This window comes from Ostrea edulis, chromosome 5, assembly GCF_947568905.1.
Source record: "Ostrea edulis chromosome 5, xbOstEdul1.1, whole genome shotgun sequence".
NCBI lineage: Eukaryota > Metazoa > Mollusca > Bivalvia > Ostreida > Ostreidae > Ostrea > Ostrea edulis.
In genome coordinates, this window is record NC_079168.1 from 47,735,433 (window position 1) to 47,751,872 (window position 16,440).

Genomic DNA, 16,440 nt, shown 5'->3' on the forward strand with positions numbered 1-16,440 from the left:
TGCACAGATTTGAGCTTCATCTTAGGCTCAGTCTTGGTCACAATAAGGGGTGTAAAGTTTATGGCATTCCTTTGTTAATGAGAACAATAATATTTTCAATTACTTTGAACACTTTATCTTTGGAGGAAATAAGGAAAAATTCATCTCTTCTTCGCAAGATTTCTTGGTTTAAGGCATTACACTGGCAGAGATTTTGAAAATGGAATTAAAGGGACTGATTCACGATTTTCCCCAAAATTTTGTTTTTTAATTTTATTGATCAGAATCTACTGTCTAATGTGTTCAAATGATTTCACATAAAAATTAAGGTTATACATTTCAGAAGAAATGGATATCCATTTAAGTTTATTATATCATTCACATTTTAAGCATTCCTTGGGTAAAATGTGTCATCTTAAAGTTAAAATTTGTGACTATGCAAAATTGATATTTTACTGGTTTGTTTGTTTACATAAAAAGACTCAAGTCTTTGTTTACATAACACAGATTTAAGGCTGAAATGTTGCTTTTATTCTTGCATTCAGTAGGTCAAACTGTTGGCTGACAACATTAAATGAGTTATATTTTTGATGTTTCACATCAAAAATTAAAAGTATTTTGTTGAAAAATCGTGAACCAGTCCCTTTAAAGCAGAAACAGTTATTGTGAATTTCAAGGGCCAGCAAAAACAGTTCATTATATCCAATGAATTTTTTTTTTAATTTCCTCTCGTAGGGAAGTATATATCACTTTGCAGTAAGCATGAATTCATTATAAGCGTATTCGTGATTAGCATGTTTTAACCTATTTCATTGAGCGTTCTTTTCTCGCTATGTAGGACCCCTACTTCAGAATGACCAGAGATGTTGCCCCGAGGATGAACTATCTGAAGCCTGCTCTGATCCACTCCACATTTTTCCCAGCTCTTCAGGGAGCCCAGACCAAGATGAGTGCAAGTGACCCCAACTCATCCATCTTTGTGACAGATTCTGACAAACAGATCAAGGATAAAGTAGGAAATATAAATATTTCATGAAATATTCCTCAATTTTTAAATAAAAAATAATTCTGTCACAGTTCTTACTCATTTTCCCTCCAATTTTTAGATCACCTGAGTCATGTGTGCCATCCATTAACAATTGAACATTATTAACTTCTTGATATCTACCTTTCCAATTCTTTTTAAATTTGGTGTGAAGCACCTTTGTGACAAGGGGGACCTAAATTGTAAATTCCATGACTCCTGCACCCCCGGTGTCTTACGGGCAGGGCAAAAACTGCCAAAAATTTACCAATTTTCAAAAATCTTCTTCTCTACAACCACACATCTGTAAGAAAAACTAAATGCATAGTCATGTAGAGCAGGTAGCCCTTTACCAAATTGTAAATTTCATGATCCCAGGAGTTGGGGTTTAGTACCAGGGTAGGGCCAAAATTATTATTTGAAAGACTTCTTCTTTAATTTTGCTGATACTGTATAAAAATCTAAATGAATATTTAGGAAAAGCAAAAATGGATGTACCAAAATTGTGAATTTTGCAACTCCAGATTTCTGACTCTAAGCCAGTAAGGCAGGTCCAAAATAGCCTAACACTTATTTTATGTAAAGTGTTTCATTAGTATGGGCACTTTCGGAGCATTGGTGTTTTAAGAACACATCTTGTTTTATACTGCAGCTGAATATTAGAATTTAGCTTATACATGCAGAACAGTAAAATTAGGATAGATTTCATAGATTTTGGGACTAGTGACACTTTTAACTAATACTCATATGACCGATGAGGCCTTTGGGCCTTTTGTTTTGTTCTTTTTTTGTGTGTCAAATTTTCATATGACTTTTTATTAGATAGTTTTTGTATAATTATGAATTTCAAATGAAACTAATAATATGATATGCAATTTCAAATGAAATTGATTTATTGATAATGTAAATACACCTGCAGCAATTTTATTTTGTGTATGAAACCAACATGAGAAATCTTGGTACCATTTATACAATTTAAATTGAGTTTGTCATATTCATAAAACTAATCAAGAAATTTATAAGGGAGAAGGTACATCAGAACATGTATGTTTAAAAAACAAAAATTAGATAATAGCCATCGTATTATTGGTGTAGATCAACAAGTTTGCCTTCTCTGGAGGTGGAGCCACTGTTGAGGAGCACAAAGAGAAGGGAGGTAACTGTGATGTAGACGTGTCATATCAGTATCTGACATTCTTCATGGAAGATGATGAAAGACTGGAGGAAATCAGGAAGGTAAGATTTTATCTATTTCTAAATCTACAGCTAAATAATTCAATTTGATCAGCTTAGCACACTAAAAAAAAAAAAGCACACTGAAAAAAATTTGTTTATATTGTGTAACCTAACTTGGTATTGAAACATGCCCCCTTGACAACCCAAGACAGTACTACGTTTTATGCCTCTGGAATTGAAGTTTATGGGGCATCTAGTTTTTAGCTCACCTGAGCTGAAGGCTCAAGTGAGCTTTCCTGATCAAAATTTGTCCGTTGTCGATCAGTGTCGGCGTAAACTTTTCACATTTTCATCTTCTCCAGAACCACTTAGTCAATTCCAACCAAACTTGACACAAAGCATCCTTGGGTGAAGGGCTTACAAGTTTGTACAAACGAAGGGCCATACACCTTTTTAAAGGGGAGATAATCACAAAAATGCAAAAATAGGGTGGGGTCATTTACAAATCTTCTCAAGAAACACTGGGCCAGAGGAGCTGAAATTTACATGAAAGCTTCCTGACTTAGTGCAGACTCAAGTTTATTAAAACCATGGCCACAATAAGGGATCAAAGTTTTATGTGGGGATATATAGGAAAAAATATTTTAAAATCTTCTCAAGAACAGCAAGGCCTTGATTAGTCCTATTGATATGAAATCATCTTTAGAAAGTGCAGATTCAAGTTTGTTCCATTTGTATCCACGAGGGTAGGGTGGGGCCACAATACAGGGTCAGAGTATAAATTCTTTAAAAAATTTCCTACTATGTTAATATGCAAGTATCCTTGAGTTGTGCAGATTCAAAGTTGTTGAAATCAATGACCCTGAAATCAATTACTCTAGGGGTCAAGTGGAGTCAAGAGTCAAGATTAAAATGTAGGAAAAATCTTTTAATTATAATATGCCGGTTTCGAGATACATCCAACAAGTTATTTCCCTTTGGAGAACTCTCGTACATAGTAAGGCATGAAACAATTTGTTTTTGGGAGCAGGACAAATATTCATCACTGCATATTTGAATTTGCTCAGTAAGTTTCTCACACACAGTTTCATCATCCGAATTTGACTGATACACTATTAAAAGTAAATAATAAGTACTCGGGGAGTAATTGAATATATGAAATTCTTATTATATCACATTATTTCGTTCCTTGTAGGGGGAGGGGGGCTGAATAGGGATGAAATTGAGATATATTAATATGAAAGCATTCCAATTTAGTGCAGATTCATATTTGCTTAAGGTTGGCTTAAATAAGGAATCAAAGTTTTACATGAGTATAAGTAGGAAATTAAAGAAAAATATTTTCACTAGTAGCAGAGCCACACTAAATCATATGAATATGTAAATGTTTTGAATTCAGGGGGTTTAAATATTACATAATACATTGATATAGGGGAGAAAATCTTTTTAAAAAATCTTACTCCAGAATAGCCATGTTAGTCATATTGATTTTGAGGCACCCCCATGTTTGGATTCAAGTTTAGCCAAGTCACAACCCCATGTGACTCGGTTGGGGTTTAAATTATCATGGGATTAAAGAGGGAAAAAATCTTTAGAAACTCTTCCACTGGAGAACAGGAGGGCCAAGGTGACTCAGGCGAGCATTGCTGCCCATGGACCTCTTTGATGTTTTCATGAGCTTAGTCATATTAATGACAATCACAAATTTTGTAATGTGAGAAGAAAATCAGTATCCATTGCATCAAGAACTTGTGTTACTGCATTCTAGGGCACTCGGTCAAAGCTTACTATAAAGAACAAATACTTCTTTCGTTTGAAAAATGACAAGTTTTGCAAAATTTGTCTCGCAGTAAATGATTGATTGTATATTGTTTAACGTCCCTCTCGAGAATTTTTCACTCATATGGAGATGTCACCATTGCCGGTGAAGGGCTGCAAAATTTAGACCTATACTCGGCACTTGCATCCTTTGAGCAGGAAGGGATCTTTAACGTGTGACACAGGACCTCGGTTTTAGCAGTCTCATCCGAAGGACCATCCCATTTAGTCGCTTATTACGACAAGCAAGGGGTATTGAGGACCTATTCTAACCCGGATCCCCATGGGGTCTCACAGTAAAGCCCATTTAAAAAGTTGATATGATCTTTGTGTAACCTTTTCAGTTAAATTTTATCACTGTATGGTACTAAGGTGACCATTAAAGTCCAAGAACCTCTTGGATTTATTAAGGACCATATAACCAAGGTTTTAACTTCTAAGGAGTATCAAAGCCGCTGAGTATGAATGGGACATAACTCTGATATGTCTCTTTGCTACTTACAGGAGTATTAACTGTCAACTAGGACATCAAAAACCTTTTAATTCTGATCCAAGATTGTTAAAAACAAGAGGCCCAAGGGCCTAGAATCGCTCTTCTGATAAATTGTACAACCCCACCATTTCTATTTTTAGCCTCTTAGTATTCTAAATCTTTAGTTAAATCCTAAGAATTCAAAAAAAGTAGGTCAATGTGACCTACTTTTTGGTTTACACATTTTGAGAACCCAAGAAATATCAACTGACAAAGTTTGATGATTTTAAGCCAATTAGTATCTGAATATTGAAATATAGCTGTCAAATTCCAATCGTAGGTCATGGTGACCTACTTTTTGGTCAGCGAACTCCGAACATGCAAGACCCATCAACTGACAAAGTTTGATGACTGTAGGTCAAATAGTATCTGAAATATATAAATATAGCCGTCCAATTCCAAAAGTAGGTCAAGTTGACCTACTTTTTGGTCGAAACCCTTCGAACATGCAAGACCCAACAACTGACAAAGTTTGATGACTGTAGGTCAAATAGTATCTGAAATATATAAATATAGCCGTCTAATTCCAAAAGTAGGTCAAGGTGACCTACTTTTTGGTCGAAACCCTTCGAACATGCAAGACCCATCAACTGACAAAGTTTGATGACTGTAGGTCAAATAGTATCTGAAATATATAAGTCAAATTCCAAAAGTAGGTCAAGGTGACCTACTTTTTGGTTGACACACTCCGTAGACTCAAGATGCATCAACTGTCAAAATTTGATGATTGTACTGGTCAATTAGTGACTGAAATATATAAATATAACTGTCAAATGCCAAAAGTAGGTCACAGTGACCTACTTTTTGGTCGATACACTCCGAAGACTCAAGATGCATCAACTGACAAAGTTTGATGATTGTAGGTCAAATAGTGTCTGAAATATAGTAATTTAGCTGTCAAATACCAAAAGTAGGTCACGGTGACCTACTTTTTGGTCGACACAAACCGAAGACTGAAGACGCATCAACTGACAAAGTTTGATGATCCTAGGTTTTACAGTGCCCAAAATATGCATCTAAAATTGAAAATGTGAAATTTGAATATCTGCAAAATTCAAAAAGTAGGTCACTGTGACCTACTTTTTTATAAATATGTTTCAAGGCCTCAAGATACATCAACTTACAAGATTTGATGATTCTAAACCTCTCGGTATTTGAAATAACAACTTAAAATATATCTATAAATGATAAGCCATAAAATTCAGAAAGTAGGTCACAGTGACCTAATTTTCAGTTGACGCATTTCAAGGTCCCATGATCCACCAACTGACAAGTTTTGATGATCATAGGCTTCAAAGTGTCCAAGATATGCATCAAAATTAATTTTAAAATAAATACCTGCAAAATTCAAAAAGTAGGTCACCGTGACCTACTTTTGAGACAACTTGACACAAGGTCCTAAGATGCATCAACTGTCAAAATTTTATGATCCTAGTCCTTATAATGATTAAAATATCAAAGATTTAAGGAAATATAAATTTAGGTCAACTTTGAAGTGACCTTGAGACCACGCCCTTTGCCCCAGGGTAATGCCTTGAACAATTTTTAATCTACAACATATCCTCATCCTTATGTGTAAGTTTGGTGATAATCTGCCCAGTGGTTCTTTAGAAGAAGATTTTTTAGCAACCACTACTTTTGTTTGTATTTTCCTGATTATCTCCCCTTGTTAAAGGGTCACATCCCTCTATTTAGTATGTATGAAAGCCCTTGGGCCAATGATACCCTGTAAAAAATTTGAAAAAAATTGGCCAAGGGGTTCTTGAGTTATAGCCCTTTTCCTAAAAAGTTTACGCACACCGCACAAATGGCCATAGCATTAGCTCTTTGAGCCTTCGGCTCAGAAGAGCTAAAAATGTAGAAAAATATATCTAAAGTTGAACAACAACAAAATTCAATAGAAGTTCATGAAAATTATGTAAAATGTCTCTTCAATGAATTATTTACTTCCATACAATAATGTTTCAGCCATTGTTTCTATATGAACAATAGAAATTCTAATGTCGAAATCACAACAAGAGATTGCAGGATGTACAAATTTTAAGATGTCAGTGGTGATTTTTATGTACTGTAAAGCTGCATGTTTTAGTCATTTCTGTAACAACTGGCAAATATAACTTTGGCAGCTAATGCCCCTTTAACTTGCTTTTCCAAAAAAAGACATGAAATTCTTAAAAAATGTGAGGATGTTAAAAACATTGTGTAAAGTGTCAAAATTCCAGGCATGATACATTCATCTATCAAAACTATCCAGACTTACAAAGTACATGCCAATGAGTTGGAGAAGAATAATGTTGTAAGTTTATTTTTGTCTGCAGACTTACACTAGTGGAGAGTTGTTGACAGGATTCTTGAAGAAGGAATTAATTGAAATTCTACAGAAGTTGGTTGGAGAGCATCGGCAGAAGAGAGCTACTATCACAGATGATGTGGTGAGGCAATTTATGACCCCCAGGAAACTGAAATTTGACTACCCCCCACCAACTCCTCCATCAGAGAAAAAGAAGAAAAAGAAGCAGAAGAGTGCTAAAGCAGTTTAATTATGTCCATGCTTTAGTGAAAATAAAATGTACACTATGTGTCGTGATGAATGGTTAAACAGCTTTTTAAAAGGTGCAAAGTTTAAATGGATAACATTTTTCAAAGACATGTGGATACTTAGTATTGTTAATACAATGTCTGTATAAGGTACTAGTGATTTTTCTCTCTCAGGTTTTCTTTGCAGGTCAATATTCTTATGTTCTCAGTATGTGTGCCTAAAACACACACATGTAGACTAGTATGATTTTTTGATGACCACTGATGTGCAATTTACTTTACCAGTTTTGTGTCTTTCATCATCGTCGGTTACCCACGGGTGCTACTCATCGATTCTCTCCATGTTTGAGGGAGCGCGTGTGGACTCAAAACCGTGGTTTGCAACAATGGTTTTTCATAGACAAATGAAAATGTAAATGCAATTTTTTCATAGATAAATGTAACAGGCAGTATTACTATCAAATGAAGATCTAAAGATACTCATGTTTGACTTAATGACTTGATAGAACTAGATTGGAATTCTGACACAATGTGGTAATTTTTAGGTGTATTGAAATGGACCTAGATTTTATTTGTATCAAAATTGAAACTTTGTTTAATGTAATTTATTTACTAAAATGTAAACATGATGTGGGCAAAGAATATAAAGTGTAATGGATAAACCAGATGTTACCTATTTTAAGATGAGATGAAGTGTATATTGATCAAAATGCTTTTTAGATATATTGATCAAAATGCTTTTTAGAAAAAAAACATATTCATGAGAAAGATGGAGATAATAACATTTCACTGGTATGAAGAACATTTATTAAGACACTACAATCAGTTTAGAGAGTGGAAATGTCAAACAGTGACAAGTTGTAACACTGGTACTTCTTTAAGTTCATCTCCATCATCAGGAAATTCCTCAGCCGAGTAAGTCAGTGGTTTGTTCTCTGTGAATCTTATCACATGATTGGATGATGTCAAAGGAACTTCTGTTAGTTCTTCTTCAATATCGTCATCCTCCATGGTGCCAGACAGGGCACTGATCTTCCCTGTGCTCAATCCCTCCTCCAGGGCCATTTCTAGCACACGATAATCTTCATCAGTTTTCACTGTGTCTTTCATATCACTCTCTTCTTCTTTCTCTCTGTCATCATCTGAAGATGAAGCTTCCTCTCTCGTACCGTCTTTAAGAGTAGAACTTTTCTGTGTGGAGGACTTGGACTTGAAAGTTTTGCCAGACGATTTGGTCTTAAGTTTCATTGACTCAATACTAAATGTGTCGGAAATGTCATCACTTTCCTCCAAACAAGAAGAAATTTTCTCAATGATGCTGCTGTTTATTTTGTTTTCCTTGAGTACAACTTTGCGTAGTTGAGTGGGAAAATTTTTCAGTAAATGTTGAATCAACTGCAATAGTAAAATATGCCACTGCCATGATAAGTGGAATGTGTAAAGAATTCCAATATAAATCAGACCAATATAAATCAGATCATTTCCTACTCATATAATTAACAAAGTGGGAGGATAAGGGGCGAGATCAAAAGATCGATGTCGGATAAAAATCTAAATTCATATAGTATGGGGAAGGGGAGATAAAATCTCCTGCAAGTTTCTGTCATCTGACATTGAGTACACTTTTAATAGTGAAAAAAGACAAGTGCCTCTTAAAATGAACACTTTCATTTGTGAATAAACAGTAGGTACATGTGTACAGAGTGTCATTTATAATCATAAATTTTTAATTGTTAATAAATTACATGCAGTTTCAACATTCATCATATTTACTTTTAAAGGGGGTAGGGGGTCTTGGTGAAAACTATGTGAATTTAGTTTTTTGTCAGACATTGAACTTTTGATCTTGCCCCTAAGAGGATTTGAATATAATTGTGTAGCAAATTTAGTAGATGAAAGGATTTTATTTTGTTGCATAGTTGGTGAATCAAAAGAACTGATTTAAGGATATGCGGGACGATGATCACGTGATGGTTGCAAATTTATTATAAATTTAGAACCGAATGCAAGGTAGTTAAGCTTCCTGAGAAAAATCACAATACTGTACAGACACACTATACGACGTCATAATAAAAAAAAAGTATGTCACGACGTTGTATCGCGGGGAAAATGTCATCATATTTTGTTGTAATTTGCTACCGCTGTCAAGTGTTTTGTGTAAATCTGTTGATTGAATTCTTGTCAAATGATAATTTTCATTTTATTTCATAGTGATTACAAGTCTCTTTTTCATATATATACATTGCATATATTATATATAAGTATAGTATGCGCCACAATAATTTTGATAGTATAGCCTACAAGTCACCGAAATCGCTCCTACATGCACATGCAATTTGCATCTCTAGGCATTTACAAAAAGAAAGTCAACCGTCTGTAAACAATGACTCAGTACAAGTGTAAGATGATGATCGTTTGTTGATATTTACTATAGTAGTGTGAAACTAGAACTGGACACACATTTCTCCGAATCTTGCTTCGGAAACGTACAAACTATTCAGGTGCTTTTATAATCGATCCTTGTTTGCGAAAAATACACCCCCCCCCCTTATGACGACAATCGTTACTTTTGGTCAAATATTAACGTCCATACTAGGAATATTTAATTTTTGCAAGCATTTTCATGTAAATATAAGTACGCTTTATCTCTGAAACTATTTCATATTCCAAATTATTTTTACTAACTTTACGAAACACTGCTGAGGAAATGGTAACTAATTTAACAAATATGACACATGTCGGAATTTATGCGAGAAGCAGACATGTGAAAAAGAAAAAGGTGCAGAGTCACAGCATGTGCGATACATAAATACCTTGAAAAATAGCATGGAGACGATCGAGTCAAGCGACACTAGCTACCATGGCCGCGGAAATGCTGTTGATCTAGTAAAGGAAGTAGTAGCTCATATTGACGTTAACTAGACCTAACCGGTGGTTTGAAAGAAGACGTATTGTTTAGAGCTAGACTAGACGTTTTGTTCGAAGCCATGTTTAATATATACATGTATATTAAAAAAAAAAATTCAATTTGTTTCCATTAACTCAATTTTTGTTCCATAATTATGAAAATTCTAAATACTTCAATAGGTTCAAAACAAATATAGTTTCTAACAATGTATTCCAAAACAGGCACGAAGAATTAGGCTCCCCCCCACCCCCCGTCTTTGACAATGAGCTTTTTTTTTTTAATTTTGTAGTGCAAATAAATTGAGACTGTCCCATCCCCCATTACTTTTAAGAGTAGTTGTACATGAAAAGAATATAAGCTTGAAAGTTATTAATAACAAATATTTCGCCAAGCCTAACCCCAAGTGAACATATCAATGTATAACTTCAAGGGTGCCTACCTCAAAATCAAGATTAGCTTCACCCCTTCATATTTCTACAGGAAATTGGGTATATGAATAGCTTTTAATTGCAGTGTTTGCAAAAAAATTCATTGACAAGTTTTTGAGCAGTGCTTCATTTAGTATCTGGACTACCCTGTTTTTGAGTACCAATTTCCACCCCAAATCCTTAAATTTTTCCAATTTCTTATTATATGGTTATGTTTAAGCATTTTATTATTATATATTTTATATTTTACATATATTCTAAAAATTATTGTAAAAGATATAGATAAAAATTCCATCAAATTATTTTTTTGAATTGAAAATCGGAATAATCTTGTAAAATTCACAATTTTCGAAAAGGGGGTTAATTCAAAGCTTATTATCTCCCTTGTATACCTAGAAAGTGGCCATGAAATTTATACACATTGTACAGGACATCCTGATGGTGCTTCATGAAAAAAAGAAAAAATATTCATTGACGAATTATTTTTGGCCACATCGTCCCGCAAGTCCTTAAATGAATCGGAAGCATTCAAGAAAAGAATTTTGAAATTCATTTATACTGTCAGAATTGAAAATCTTAAATTTTTTTTGTCTAAATGAAGAGGAGAGAATGTTCACACCTCTGCTGTAGAACCATTGATGTTGGTGCCTTCTAAATCAAGGACCTGAAGATTCTGAGATCCAGATAGGCCTACCACAATACAGCTGGCTGCATAGTCTCCAAGATTGTTATAATCCAGATACAGCTCTCTAAGATTGCTGTTGGCTGCCAGGGAAACACCAAATTTTCCCCAGGACTTCTGAGAAATTCCTGGATTTGCACTTAAGGAAAGGTCTTTCAAACCTAGGGGAAAAACCAAGAAGTTATTTTCCAACATACAGGTTTTCCATAAATATCTTATTTTCTAAGATTTTTTCCTGAATATTATTATCAATGGTACTGTGAGAAGAGAATTTTCTGAAGAAAGGTTTGTTATCACATAAAGATGTATGCTCCTAAAATTTATGCAACAACTTCAGCAGGTCTTATAAATTTTAAGTTGTTATCAGACAGTCTAATTAGAATTAGCAGTTTTTAATCCACTACTGCTTCTTACAAGGTTTTATTTTCAGTGGTTTGAAATTTTTGCAATTTGATCCTAAAAGGTAACCAATTATACTCTTATGTTTCTAATTTCTGCAGTTTGCATTAATTTATATATATATGTGTATGTATATATATATATATATATATATTGTGATCGTAATTTTTGTAGATTTTTTGCTCGAAAAAAATGGACAACTGTATATTAAAAAAAAAAAAAACAAACAACCTGTTATACGATAAATTCTGTACTCCTTACTCAGTAATTTAAAATAAAAAATCTTTTGATATTCTGCTCTATACACAATACTTAGAAGGGACTGACTATATTTTGTTATGGGTGGGTTTTTATCTCACCAGAGCTGAAAGCTTAAGTGAGCTTTTTGTCCAGCATCCTTCTGTAAACTTTTAACATTTTCTACTTCTTCTCCAGAACCACAGGGCTAATTTCAGCTAACTTTGCCTCAAGGCATGATTAGGTAAACAGGATTCAAGTTTGTTCAAATGAAGTACCACACCCTTTTTGAAGTAGAGATAATTAAGAATTATTGAAAATTTTGTGGCATCTTTGAGAAATCTTCTCGAGAACCACTGAGCCAATTTTAATCAAACTAATGGCACCTTGAGTAAAGGGGATTCAAGTTTGTTCAAAGGAAGGGCTATGCTCCCTTCAAAGGAGATATTATCAAAAATAGGGTGGGGTCATATAAAAATCTTCTAAACAACCACAGGGCCAGAAAAGTTGAAATGTACATGAAAGCTTCCTGACATAGTGCAGATTGAAGTTTGTTCAAATAATGGTCCCCAGGGATAGGGTGGGCCCCACCAAATAATGGTCTCCAGGGATAGGGTGGGCCCCACCACCCCTCCCACCCCAGGGTGGGCCCTAGCCCCCACCCACCAGGGTGGACCCTGGGCCACCCACCCCCTATCCCTGGGGACCATTATTATCAAACTATAGGGGATAAAAGTTTTATATGGGAATATACAGGAAATGGATTATTAAAAATTCTTTTCAAGTTAGCAGGACCAAACTAAATAGTATCAAAATCCAAACGTTCCTAAGTTCCATGAATTTAATACCCCCATGACTAAAGTTGTAGGAGGGGAATATTGTATTTGTCCTGTCTGTCTGTCTGAAACTTGAACTTTGCTTATAACTTTTGAATGGTGAGTGATAGGGATTTCATAATGAGCATTAATTGTCACAAAACCTTTCTTTTTGGTACCAAAATATTTAAGTTTGTGACCTCGGAGTCATAATTTGTATATATATTCTTTATGACAAGACTTAATTTGTGGTATTGTGTTTGATCTTGTGACCTTGGAGTTTGACCTACTTTTAAAAAAAACCTAACCTTGGCAGTATCTCCTAAGGTGGAACTTTCAAATTTTGAATATTAATTGATTCCTTATGGCAAGAAATTTCATTTGATGCAATAATCGCTTACCTTGACCTTGGAGTCTGACCTAAATTTTAAAACTTTACCCAAAACTTTAACCTTGCTCTTAACTTTTGACTGGTGAGTGTGGTACCAAAGTTTTTTACCTTGTAATCTTGACTTTGGATTTTGACCTACTTGAAAGTTAACCTAGGTAATTATCTCCTGAACTGTTTAAGACGAGGGTCTCATATTTTGTATTTAGATACCTTGTGGCAAGACTTTACATTTCATATTATGATTTTTGACCTTGTATCTTGGTTATGCTGTGACCCTTTGGTGTTGGGTTTTAGCAATTATATGGGGCCAAGGTGAGTGATATGGCTCATGGGCCTTTTGTTTTAGTCACTTAGGTGACCTATATTGCAATTAGTCTGCATCTGTTGTTGTGAGTTGTGCATTTTATAACAATTGGACTTTTTTAACTTCTTGATAATCACCATTTAAATAACATCTTTAATGTTATTGATACTAAATTGAAAGTAAATGGATATTTTGAAAACTTCATGATCCCAAGGGTAGGGTTTTTGGGACCAAAATGGTCGTGGTGATTAGATGTGTATTAACAAATGAACATTTTCAACTTCTTCTTGATAACTATCCTTAATTCTTTTTGAATTTGGTATGAAACATCTTTGGGACAAGGGGGTCTTAGGGGTAGGGCAAAAATGCAAAAAAAATTCTAATTTTTAAAAATCTTTTCGACAACTGTACCTCTCATAACATCTGTAAGAAAAACTAAATGCATAGTCATGTAGAGCAGGAAAGCCACCACTGAAATTGCATGTAAATTTCATGATCCTTGAGGTAGAGGTTCTGGCTCTAGGGCAGGGCCAAACTTGGTACAAGGTACGATTGTGTACATAAAAAGGCCCAAAAATATTCTCTGATCTAAATGTATAATGAATCAAGCTTGATCTGTGTTTTGAATAAGTTTTAAAATACATGCCAAGTATACTATCTCAACTTAAATAAAGTTATTTCTTATTCTATAGCATTATTATGTCATGAATAAGAGTTTTTCCCGCCTTTTTTCAAGAAGAGCTTGATAACTGTTAAATTTCATCCACATTATTGCTTAGGAAAAGGTGTGCCCATTCATCGAGCAAAATGAAATTAATATATATTGTGTATTAAGAGAAGATGAAAAATGTATTTGAATATAAATTTGCTCGACGCATGGGCTGTATGTTTTCTGAAAGGAAAACCCCCTGAATTTAAGAAATTTTTCATTGATTTTTGCATCTTTTTGCAATTTTATGCAAACTTCACGCTCCTGTCATATAAAACAAAGCAATTTTGAATCAAATTAAACATTGTTTGAGTTTGCTTAAACATTCCTTATTTGAATGCCACATTTTGGGACTCCTACTGAAATCATCTATTTTCTGGGCCAGATGACTGTAGAAACCGTCCCTACTTCTTTCATGATCCCCAAGGACTAAGGGTTTTGGCTCCAGGGTTGGGCTAAAATTATCATAGTGATTATTGTGTTTATCATTTAAAACACTACTTTAATTTTGCTGATACTCTATAAAACTAATTGCATATTTCGGAAAACGGATTGTACCTAAATTGTGAATTTTGTAACCCCAGTGTCCAAAATAGTCATATAATGTTGATATAACATATATATCATTTTATGTACAGTCTTTCATTAGTATGGACACTTTGGGGGGCATTTGTTCGATAGCTGCTGAATATCAGAATTTAGCTTAGATATGCAGAACAGAAAAATTATTTTAACTAATATTCAGGTGACTGATAAGGCCTGTGCACTCATTATGGAGATTTAGTCATGATAACTGTAACCAGGGTAAATTAAAAACAGTTAAATGTTGAATTTTTAGTACAAAAAGGCCAAATTCAATGCCATGTTGCACATTAATTAGCACATAAACCCCCAATTTTCTCTCCAAGTTTGTAAGTTGCATATATGAGTATTGATAATTTGCAGAATTATTCTGACTTTCATATTTAGGAGCAAACATCCTTAGTTTTAAGTATTCACTTTCAGACCTGTATTATTCATTAAGGTAGTAAAAGATGTTGATTTATAATCTTCACACCTGATTTTGTTCCCATCTTTGGTAGCAGATTACATATGTCCTCCATAGACTGGTCAGTTAACTCACAATCACTGGCATCAAGGGAAACAATGTGAGGATGCTGTGCCATTTCTCTACAAATTCTTTGCATCCCAGAGTCTTTCAGGGGATTACCATGAATGCTAGTATAGTAATATAGAGTCACAAAGATATCCATAAAGGAGAATAATGTTTATTTATAGCAGTATTGATCACAAATACTGTTGTGGTTATTTACATTAAATATTTATATAACTGAGAGAACACAGGGGATTCTTTGTCATTGATTTTCCCTGTTTTATTTTATACAGAACTCGGGTAATACTTACTGTTTTTAGAAAATTTTGTCAAAGAATCAAATTAACATCACTGAATAATTAAGCTGTATTAAAAATATTCAATTACACCACAGGAATTGGCAATTTTATCAATATAGTAGAAAAAAATGAGAAATGGGCATAAATACTACCACTGAGCTTCGCGAGCATAGCACTCGAGCATAGCACTCGCGAAGCTCAGTGGTAGTATTTATGCCCATTTCTCATTTATTTCTACTTAATTGATAAAATTGCCGACTCCTGTGATTACATCTAGGCTGTACGTATAAATATTGATACAGTAAATAGATGTGCAGTGAGTTCTTACAATAATGCAAGCAGGGATCTGTTCTTCTGTAAGCACTTACAAAGTGCTGAAACGTCCTTCTTAGTTTTTACCATGCCAACACATAAACTTAGCTGCAAAATTGACTTGCAAGCTCCGACTGCCTTCAAAATAGAGTTGTACATCGTTCCGTCTATTTCACAATCACGCAACGAAAGCGTCTTCAGTTTTTCTCCATTAGCTGCATCACAAATTTCTTTGACGTTTTCGTCCGAAATAATCACATGGCTGAACTCAATAGTCCCCTTCATGATATTAGCTGTACACACCTACCTGGACTGAGGCTTCCGAAGTGAAACTAATCACAACAATACAGTCCCGCATATGAAATATTTACTCGATTCTGATTGGCTAATATACCATTTACCTATCTGTCATATAAATATATAATAAGTCCCGCATCTTGTTTACTGAACTCTCTCAATCTTGTGTCTACAAAAGTTTGTTCATATATCAGAAACTCTTTATACCTTATAAACAACGGCTATCCCATCTTCCCAAGATCACAGGCCCAGTCTGAAATCAGACTGATCACAGGCCTAGATCTAGATGTGGAGCGGATCAGTGACGATGAGCTAACACTTACATGTGAATTGAATATTAATTCCAAATCGGGGCCCCTTTTGAGCATATAACATACATGATTACAGTAGGCCTACATATTTGTAAACATGTACAGTTATGATTTTTGTATACGGTACTTTTTAGTGTACTGAATTATTTTATATATGGTTTATAAAGTTGAAACATTTGCTGACATGT

The 16,440-nt window shown here is 34.4% G+C and overlaps 2 protein-coding genes across 2 annotated transcripts in view; one reads left to right on the forward strand and one right to left on the reverse strand.

Moving 5' to 3' along the window:
- Positions 1 to 7,729, forward strand: part of LOC125652203 (tryptophan--tRNA ligase, cytoplasmic-like) — a 13,470-nt gene extending 5,741 nt beyond the window's left edge. Inside the window, exons 6-8 of the mRNA XM_048881214.2 lie at positions 818 to 991; positions 2,099 to 2,239; positions 6,848 to 7,729. Of these exons, the coding sequence (XP_048737171.1) occupies positions 818 to 991; positions 2,099 to 2,239; positions 6,848 to 7,069 (537 nt within the window). The 3' untranslated portion in view covers positions 7,070 to 7,729. The remainder of the gene's footprint in view (positions 1 to 817; positions 992 to 2,098; positions 2,240 to 6,847) is intronic.
- Positions 7,730 to 7,851: 122 nt separating this feature from the next.
- On the reverse strand, positions 7,852 to 16,364 carry LOC125652204 (leucine-rich repeat-containing protein 73-like). The gene is made up of 4 exons (XM_056164637.1): positions 15,661 to 16,364; positions 14,998 to 15,158; positions 11,023 to 11,246; positions 7,852 to 8,462 (listed from the first exon to the last, which is right to left on the reverse strand). The coding sequence occupies exons 1-4, from the start codon at positions 15,927 to 15,929 to the stop codon at positions 7,911 to 7,913; spliced, it is 1,206 nt and encodes a 401-aa protein (XP_056020612.1). The 5' UTR covers positions 15,930 to 16,364; the 3' UTR covers positions 7,852 to 7,910.
- Between the last annotated feature and the right edge of the window lie 76 nt (positions 16,365 to 16,440).